At 40.1% G+C, this 9,774-nt stretch overlaps 1 protein-coding gene across 4 annotated transcripts in view; it reads right to left on the bottom strand.

Moving 5' to 3' along the window:
- Positions 1 to 2,771: 2,771 nt before the first annotated feature.
- The window catches only part of FGF13 (fibroblast growth factor 13), a 162,211-nt gene continuing 155,208 nt past the window's right edge, over positions 2,772 to 9,774 (bottom strand). For all 4 annotated transcript variants that reach the window (XM_077826246.1, XM_077826248.1, XM_077826247.1 and 1 more), the window contains exons 4-5: positions 3,962 to 4,160; positions 2,772 to 2,908 (exon numbers count right to left, since the gene is read on the bottom strand). In XM_077826246.1, coding sequence (XP_077682372.1) covers positions 2,772 to 2,908; positions 3,962 to 4,160 — 336 coding nt within the window. The remainder of the gene's footprint in view (positions 2,909 to 3,961; positions 4,161 to 9,774) is intronic.

Below are 9,774 nucleotides of genomic sequence, written 5' to 3'. Positions count from 1 at the left end.
GCTCTGCAGTGTCCGAGCTGGGAATGGAACACTGGGAAACAGACTCTGCCAGCAAGTAGCACTATGGATATGCTTGCTTGGAACTAACCCCAATAAACATTGCATAGTCTGAACTTCGGACTTCTGGTCTTCTGCTTTCAGTCTGCGTGACAAGAATCGGGGAGGGGTTGAAGGGAAGGCCCTCTTGAAAATCCCACTAGGAGTCTATTGCTAAAGTGTGTAAGCAGGTTGAGTGTCTGACTCCCATTAAGCACCCGAATACCTTTGAAAATCTGGTCTTTGGTGTTTACCACACAGCTGGTGCTACAGGATATAATGACTGATAGAAGAGCATTCTGCAGAAGCTCCTACTGTAAGTGAGATCCTTATGTATCCAAAAGTGGATGGTTCTCATAGGGACTCCGTCTAGACATATCTGAATGAGTGAAGAGCACATCTCAAACAGTTTGGAGGCTTGGCTGGGATAAGCCAAACTACTTAGTAGGGAACAAATCTTTACTGGAGAGGATAGACCAGATAACTTCGTATGCTACTCTAATTTCTAGCTAAAGTTTATAGATAACTGTAAGAGTCTCCCTTTCTTCTCTGTTCTCTTTCTCTCTACCTCCAGATTTTGCCTTTTCACCCAAATCTAATCAAAATCTTAACTTTCTCTTTCCGTTGTTGCTTAAATGCTCACAGTAGCTTAAATGCTCACGGTAACTCAAATGCTGATGGCTGGTCTACATTAATGTATCCACTGTTGGTGACACCAGTAGTAAAAATGATGGGACATTTTAGGGAAAAAAAGTCTAGTATCCACAGTGCCCATGGGGTTTGCACAGGTGCTGGGGACAACACATTTGGCCTGCCAAACCCTGGTTATGTTGAGAGGGACAGACTGCAGGCAAGCCAAAGGTGAACGTGTGGGACTGGAACTTAACCCCACATACCTTTTGCTTGTAAACTGAATAAATTTGATACAGAAATCAAAGGGACATGATGAAAATACCACCCCATAAAGGGACAACTTGAGTAGCTTTGAGATCTAAAGTCTCGGCCAGTTATATTTTCCCCATGACCCAAATTTTCATAGGGCTTCAAAAGTTCTTCTAGAGAAAATCAGACTTGTTAAGTAATTAGCATGCTGTCTGCAGTCTCAGCTGGGTATATAAGAAGGTACGGTGACCAGATGTCCCGATTTTATAGGGACAGTCCCGATATTTGGGGCTTTTTCTTATATAGGGTCCTATTACCCCTCCACCCTCTGTCCCGATTTTTCACGTTTGCTATCTGGTCACCCTATAATAAGGGCTCCACTATGGAAGGACAGGTTTTCATTTGTACTGTGAATGGTATTCCAGGGATGTAAACAGCTTCACATAAAGCTGTTTACAAACCAAAAAATGTTATATATAATATTAGTAACATCATAATTTGCATGAATCTGACTGTCAGTTCTGTGTCTCCAAGTAAAAGTCAGCAATGTACATTGTCTAATAAAACGGCAAGCTTTTTTTAAAAAAAGTACATCTTAATATAAATAGTTTATTCAGTGCATGATTGTGTATACAACAAATAATAAACAACTCTTTTGTACAAGGCAGACAACTGCTTGTACAGAACTATGTCAGGTTTGGAGCACAGAATCCAATGATGGTTAATGCACAAAATCTTACACCTCATGCAACTCTATGCCAATATTCCAACTTTCTCCCATGCAACAGATATGATGACCTAAATGGAAACCTAACTAAATTTTTAAACAATTTTTCCAATAGCATGTCTGAGTATATGTTGTTTAGGGGTAACCTGTCCTAACGCTTCCTCCTACACAAGAATCACGTGCCCATTACAGGGAAAGAAGGACTTTTACAAATAAGACATTTCTTATAAAAATTAAGTCACCTTAATTCCACAATTTCTGTCTTTAGAAAAGACGCCACAACAATAGTTTAACATGGTACACAAAATGGAATTAAGATAAATCTACACTGGAGGATAACTTTATCCCTTTACGTTATTTTCCACTGACTCGGGTTAACAAAACAACTCAATTCCTACAGACTGGGGTCAGCACAAGAACTTTACCAGAATGCTACAAATCTATAAAAATTTATATTTCAGTGTGTTTAAAATCACAAGAACACTGTTTGCTTGAGCCTGAGACACCGACTCTCAGTTCCAGCCCTGAATTTATTGTTTTTTTTTTTAAAGACACAGCTTTAAAGGCCCATTGGAGTTGAGAAATCAAAAAGTTGCACAAATCCAAATTAAAGGATACCTTTGTTATCAAGCCTTAGATATAAAACAGTAAGCCAAGAAAAGAACAGTTTACATTTTTGTTGTTTGCCCCCATAAAACATATAAGCATTAAAATTTCCTTTGAAGAGCAAAAGTGGTCTTTTTATTTCTTGGTTGGAAAGCAAATTCTTATCAGCAGTGAATGCTGAGAAATGTTTTTGTTTTTTTCTCTCCTATGCTTTGTGGAAAACTAGAGAGAGAAAGAGAGAGAGGAAAAAGAGCTGGACATTTCTTCTCTGAGATTTATTCCACAGTTATGTTTTGCTGGCTATCCAGGTGCCTTGTGATATGCACACGCATATTCTACATATTTGGGGTATATCCTTTGACAACCAGAAGATCTAATGGCTGATAAACGAGTGACCTATGCAAGTTCGGCGGCTTGTCCTGAACAATTGAACGGTTTGGATGAAAGACTGCTAGTAAGAATTCAACGGCATCCAGAGGTAAGGTTCCATTTACAGAGCACTTGGCTTGCCTTAACCTGGCTACGTTGATTCATTTTGACTCATGGATTTCCCCCCATTTAACACTCCTGAAACGCTTCTGCTTTTTGTCGGGGTCCCACTTCCAGATCTTGAAAATTCTGTGAGATCGTGAAGAGAAGGTTCTTTGTACATGGCCACTGAAAATCAGAAAGAAATAGCAGCATATCAGCACATCTTATATGCGACTTCTTTTGCCTCTGTTCTTGGCTATGCAATTTCAAGGGCTAATTAGAACTTTTCATTCAATAAGTAACATAGGAGTAGTGAAAGAAATGTATTCACTACATGGATAAGATCATTAGGAGATTTCTCTTTTTCTACATGCAAACACTCATGAAAAGAGAATTTGAAAGGTTCATATTAAGGGGTAAAATATTAAAATAAAATACGCACATGCCCACTTTCTCTCTGCAAAATTCTGTCAGCTAGCTTTTCACGGGGCATAAATCAGCCTAGCTCCATTGACTTCAATGGATCTGACCCAACATTTGTGCACATGGTCCAGGTAAATGACCACAAAAATGAACCTTTAAGTTTTCTATTGAATACACAAATGCAGTGGTTTTGTAAGTGCACTGGATTCTGCTGAGAATCTGGCCCTAAATATGTAAACTGTAAAGCTAGACTAGACGTAGGCTGAAATGGCCTGTCTATCCATCCAGGGTTGTGCATCTTGGAGATAATCTCTATGATTTCAAAATGGCATTTGCCTTAAGAGGTTACTCAAATAAACCTGGGGTCTAAGACAAGGCATCATCTGTGTCTCACATGCATTGTTTTTAATGTTTGGGTGCTGGTACCATATGTTTAATAATTGTGTAGTAGAGATAAAATGTTACCATCTGAATATTATACCGAGTTAATAAACATGCCTGAAGCATAAAAGAAAGCATGACATGATACATCTTTCTGCTGGTTGCCAGTTGTACTATCTAGGTGAAATCTTTATGGACTGTAATGGACATACTGGGAACTGGGTTAACATGTATTTGAATACACGAAGCAAATTATATATCATGGGATGTAGTCAAATCTGAAAAAGCAGCTCCAGTTACATTAATGGTATGCTGCAGGATGTTACATGTCCATGATGTAAATGGTTCAACACTTAAAATGTATTTTTTGCAATTAAATATTTCTGATATAATGTAACATCATGTCATAGCAGTTGGGAAAATGGAAGAAATTACCTTTTAAGGGTTTTGGAAGAAAGTGTGCTGCGGGTTTATTTTTCTTCACGTGGTTTCCTTTCATAATTTCGCCTTCTTTGTTAAGACCCAGATACCAACCCCTGCCAGACTGTTGCTGTCTGTAGATCATTGAAGAATATGTCACATAGTAGTTTTCAAATACTGATTCTTTGAACTTGCATTCAGGTGTGAAATGTTCCTGGAAGAAAGGAACAGATCAGTCAATACCTGCAGTGCTGAATTGCACATCAGTTAATACAAGATGATTTGATATTCATTGCCTTTCAGATGGTTAAAAGACATCCCTTCCCCATCCAATTATGGAACACTAGCCCCCTAAAAATATGAACACCAGAGTAATACAATTTGAAACCCATGAAAGGGTGCAGGGAGCAACTCAAAGAAGCATAATAAAATCTTGCTGCCCAATGAGTACACTCAAAGTGAAGAATTATTGATCAGTGAGGGTCTCTCTGACCTTGATAGTGAGTATGCACAATGGCAGTATAAACCAGTGGTGAACTACTGCGTGTTAAAAGGAGAAATGTCCAGTAAAAATTCCAAGCAAGGGCGCAGTGAGTAAATTGCTCTCTTACCAACCACTTGATATTGTTAAATTAGCTTATAGCAACTACCTCATTGTCTGAATTATTTATACCCGTTGGTGAGCACCAGCATATTACATGCTGAATGTCCTTGAAGCTTGCGATCGCTATTGGAAAACTAGTATGTGAGTTCAGATCTGATCTGAGAACCATGCAGCACCTCGTTACAATGGCCAGGGTTAAAGATGAAGCGATAATCTTCCATTTGAACTTCACCGCTTTGAAAGGAATGATGTGGGCTAATGGTTAAAGTAATGAGCAAGAGCGGAGTTGCCTAGTTTGTAATCCTGGCTGAGTGACTGACTCTCGTCCTGTAATTCTGGCTGAGTCAGTTAACCTCTTGTTGGCACTGGAGGCCAGAGAGTAATAACAAGGAATTGCACTGGAAACTGGCAGCTGAGCTTTCGAAGATAAATACACGGTTTGCATCTGTCTGCATGGTCGTTGTGTCCTAGGCCCTCTCCTTGCTTCTGGGGCGGAGCTCTCCTCATGCATGCTGATGCCCTGAGCAGCGGGGCTGCCTGCCAGCACAGAGCCCTGCCTCTTCAGTGCACTGGACACCCGCTAACTGCCTCAGGAGATGATGGAAGGTCAGCAAATAATAGTAAACCTCTAGCCAGGTATCGGTTTGCAGTCTGCTCCCCAGCAACAGCAGCGCTGCCCATCAGCCTGCCCTCTGCCCATGTCATACAAAAGGCTAGGGAGGGCAAGAGAGTGAGGGGCGGCTGGGCCCGAGGCCATCCCTGTACAACTTTCCCAGCAGGAGTCACTGTGTGTCAGCAGCGTAGAGCAGGCCAGCATTTTTTTGTGCAAAAAACTTTTTATTTTTTATTTTTTAATCAAAATTGGTCATCTTTCAAACAAACATTTTCATAGACATTTTCTTTTCTAAATTCTTTGATTTTATATTTTTGACCCCCCCCCCACACACAATTATTGTGTGTACCCCTCCTCTTCCTTTCTCTCCCTTTTCCCAAGGCAAAATGGAAGGGGGGGAGAGTAAAAGGAGGGGGGAGAGGAAGTGGGGGAGGAAAGAAAATAACTTATAGCAACTACCTAAAAAGGGGTTTTTTTATTTTAATTTTTTGTTGAAAAATTTAGAAATTTTGAGACAGCCAAAAAATTTCAACATTTTTGTGAAAGGTGACATTTTTTGACGAGCTCTAGTATACGGTGATAGATGATGATAGCAGCAAGAGCTGCCCGCCCGTGCAGTCTGCCCCGGTCGCTGGGACCGCCCTCCACGCCGCTTCGGCGCACGGGCAACGACGGGCACTGAGCTAACATGAAGAAAGTAACTTCCAAAACAAGTATAAAAGAAAACCTTTACAGGCTTCGTGTTTTCAATTTAAGGCTGAGACTTTTCACAGTGAGACACACAACCCTAGACTCCTAACTCCACATTGTGGCCACATAAATAAGTGGCCTCATTCTCAGAGGTGCTGAGCAGCCCCAGCATGAAGTAGTGGGGGGATCAGCCAAGCTTGTGAACTTTAGCTTAAATCTATATCTACCCAGTCTGGCTCTCTGTGACTGGGCGTGTGTTTGGGGGGGGGTGTAAAAAATACACCCCCCCCCACACCCCCACACCCACACTCACTCCAGTCTCTGAGAATAATGAGAACAAAGATACAGGTGGGAAAGTAAAACTTGCAAAGTAAAGCCTTGAATTGCATCACTGAGAACACTTTTAAGTTGAGGGGTGCAGGATTAGACCTTATGCAAACAAAAAGGCATGATTCAATATTTTTTCCCAAAACAAAATAAGTGATATGATCGTTAGTTTTACATACAGTATTAATTAGCATGTCCAAGGCTGAATCAATGAGAAGGGGCACACTTTCTTTCAGTGTTGACCGCCCACATGCATCATTGTAGCTATTGTAAGACATGACTAGGCTCAAAACTAAGATTCCTGCTGTAGTTGTAAATAATACCTAAGTTCCACATTAACAGCAGCATATTCACAATATGCATCCCAAAGTCAACACAGCAAGTTTAAAAACAAAAAAGTAAACCATTTCCCACAGCCTTTGCCAGGTTTATGAGTCGATTCCACTGCAAGCCTACCATTGGCTCCTTCGATCTTTTCCAGAGAAACAAGTCACTGATTTACCAGCCGCCAACATCTAGGATTTGTTGTTATAAGTCATCTGCATGTTGGTGGAAAAGCAACAGTGTTTGTTTTTTCCATCTCTTCACGCATAAATACATGCTTCACAAATGCAAATTCTTTTCACCTAGGTTATAGCAAAATATCTATCGTCCTTTAAAATTTAGATCCTTTTTTTTAGTTGTCACATTTTTGTGCATTAATTTCCTTTGTTTTTTAACAGTATTCTTAAAGAACTATACAGGGGAAAATAACTTCCCTGAAGCATATGGGAGTAGAAACTATGGATGAAATCCTTGACCCATTGAAGTCAATGGGAAAACTCGCATTGACTTCAATAGGGCCAGGATTTCACCCTATGAAATAAAGGGGTTGTTTGATTTTGTTTTTTAAATCACTCCTCAATGCAACCTGGTGGCCCGTTAGTCCCTAGCATCGTTGGACATATTTTAGAACTCACAGGATAATCAAAATTATAAATTGATGAGCTAGGACATTTCTGTTTAAAAGACAAAAACATTTGTAAGGTTCTAATGAAATCAGTAGGAATTTTGAGTAAACTGCAAATGATGCATGTTTTTTTAAAACAGCTCTCAAGCAACAAACCTATATGCCAAGTCTCAACCCATGAGGTGTTTCCTCTGGAGTTATAAATCCCTTAAAGCAAGGGGTTTATAATAGAAACACTAATGCAATTTTAAATGTAGTAGTGATGGCTATTGCAAAATGCCACTGTATTTTTCCTAAAATTTCCGAGTTTAATCTTGCTTGCCTTCCTTATATATGTTATCTCATTGGCTTCAACAGAGTTATTCATGTGCATAAGGATTTGACTTTAATTATGTCAGTACTATAGTAAACACAAGCAAGAAATAAATTGTAGAAGTATCTTGAGAGTAATTTTGATTGCAAAAAATCATAGGAAGTGAGAGGCTTAAATTAAATGAGTCAGAGCTGGACCCAGTTTCCTGAATATTCCTTTCGGAGAAAGAATTTTTAACATTTTAACATTCCTATTTTAACATTCCTTTACAGATTTGTATTACATCTTTTCACCCCCGTGTCTTTGTGCAGGCGAAGAAACAGAATTCAAACCCAACTGATTGGCAGTTGCTTTAACAAAAAGTGCATAGCAAGCAATGTTATCCCTGTTCCTTCATGTTAATTAGTTAATTGACAGTCAGCTTCAATCAGTATCAAAGGGGGACAGTCACCATATTTTATATGATTTCTAAATAAAACACTTCTACCTCATTACTCTGTCCCTCGCTCACTGTGTTAATAAGGAATATTGTGAGTATATCATCCAATTAAGAGCAGTAAAACAGAAAACAACAGTGTGCCACTGAATGATTATGGCTTATATACAGTAATTTGCAGCTGTTTACAAAAGGCTTGCTGTATTCAGTGATGGAGGTTCAGATTAGGAACTGAAACCACAACATTTGCATGCTCTCTCCCTCTCTCAAGAAGCCAATTGACTTCAGAGTGCACTGCTTTCACATGGAGTGGCTACACTTGGCCGTAACAAGGAAGCAGGTATCGCTCCCTCCTCCCCAGATTAAGTGTGTGACATTCTCACCACAGGATTCGTCAAAAGACTGCAGTAAGGACTGATATACTCCCAGCACTTTGTCTGGTGTGACAGAGGATAAAGCGTGGAAATAGAAAGGAAAACATTCCAAAAAGCCTATTTCACCCTTGATTTTTCTTGGCTTTGTTGCTCCGGTAACAAGCTGTGCTTGGCACTATGATGCAGCAGAGAGCCCTGTTAATGCCAGACATCCCTTCGACGCCGCACGCTGGTCTGATGGTACAATGCCATGGTAATTCCTCCCCCACTCACAGGAGGCAATCCCTTTACCTGGCTCATCCAGAAACTCAGTGGCCATTAACATGGGTGTGATGTTTTTGAAGGTGAACGGCATCACACACAATTAAAAGACAGTCCCTCCAGAGCTCCACCATGTCTAATCTTCTCCCTCACATGCTGGGCTACCACATCAGTTTTCTTTTCATTGTTTTTTCCAGCTTTTTTTTTTTTTTTGGGGGGGGGGGAAGGCACCTAATTTAATTGACTATTTTGGCATTCAGTCATGCTTCTCTGGCTTGACTAACTGCTATTCTTTCTTCGCATGTGGCCCTAGCTTCTAAAAGACGAGACACGCATTCTGAACGTCTTTTTTGTCTTTTTAAACATCTATCTGATGCCTTATATGCGGTTTGTGGCAGCAGAAATGGTGTGTTATTTCAGGAACGCAAAGTGGTGCATTTAACACCGTTTATTTTTTACAAGTATTTATTTCCATCAATTCAGTTTATTAATTAATAATACATAAAATCTTCCTGCCCGCTTAAAAAACAAAAGGGGGAATCTTTGCAGTAGGAATGCTAAATAGCTGTGTTTCTCACAAGCAGGTGTTTTATTGGTACAACACAAGGCTAGAAATATTTAGCAACAGAGCAATTAAAGAAAATACCATCACTGATAACCTCCCCTCCCCAGTAATTTACAGTCTTGCACCCCAATCTAGCCAATCATTTAACTTTCAGCAAATCTTTCCCAGGTGTCTGGCTGGTGGGTCTTGCCCACATGCTCAGGGTTGAACTGATCACCATATTTGGGTCGGGAAGGAATCTCCCCCCAGGTCAGATTGGCAGAGACCCTGTGGGGTTTTTGCCTTCCTCTGTTGCATGATCACTTGCAGGTTTAAACTAGTGTAAATGGTGAATTCTCTGTAACATGAAGTCTTTCAATCATGATTTGAGGACTGCAGTAACTCAGCTAGCAGTTAGGGGTCTATTTCAGGAGTGGGTGGGTAACATTCTGTGGCCTGCAATGTGCCGGAGTCAGACTAGATGATCACAATGGTCCCTTCTGACCTTAAAGTCAATGAGTCTAAAACCAGTCTTGCAATAATAGATGGGCCCCTTGACAAATGTATTTTGATAGATATGTTTCGGGGCAGCTAGCACACAGTGTTTTTGTTGGTTAATTTTTTTTTGTGTACTGCAGTGAAGAAATGCAAGTTAAAGTGATATGAAGAATTCATATGGAATTCCTTGATTCAGATTGGGCCCCTTCCTACTGAAAT

This window comes from Eretmochelys imbricata, chromosome 9 (genome assembly GCF_965152235.1).
Source record: "Eretmochelys imbricata isolate rEreImb1 chromosome 9, rEreImb1.hap1, whole genome shotgun sequence".
Lineage (NCBI taxonomy): Eukaryota > Metazoa > Chordata > Testudines > Cheloniidae > Eretmochelys > Eretmochelys imbricata.
The sequence above is the reverse complement of the archived record's forward strand: the minus strand, read 5'-3'. Positions and strand labels throughout refer to the sequence as shown.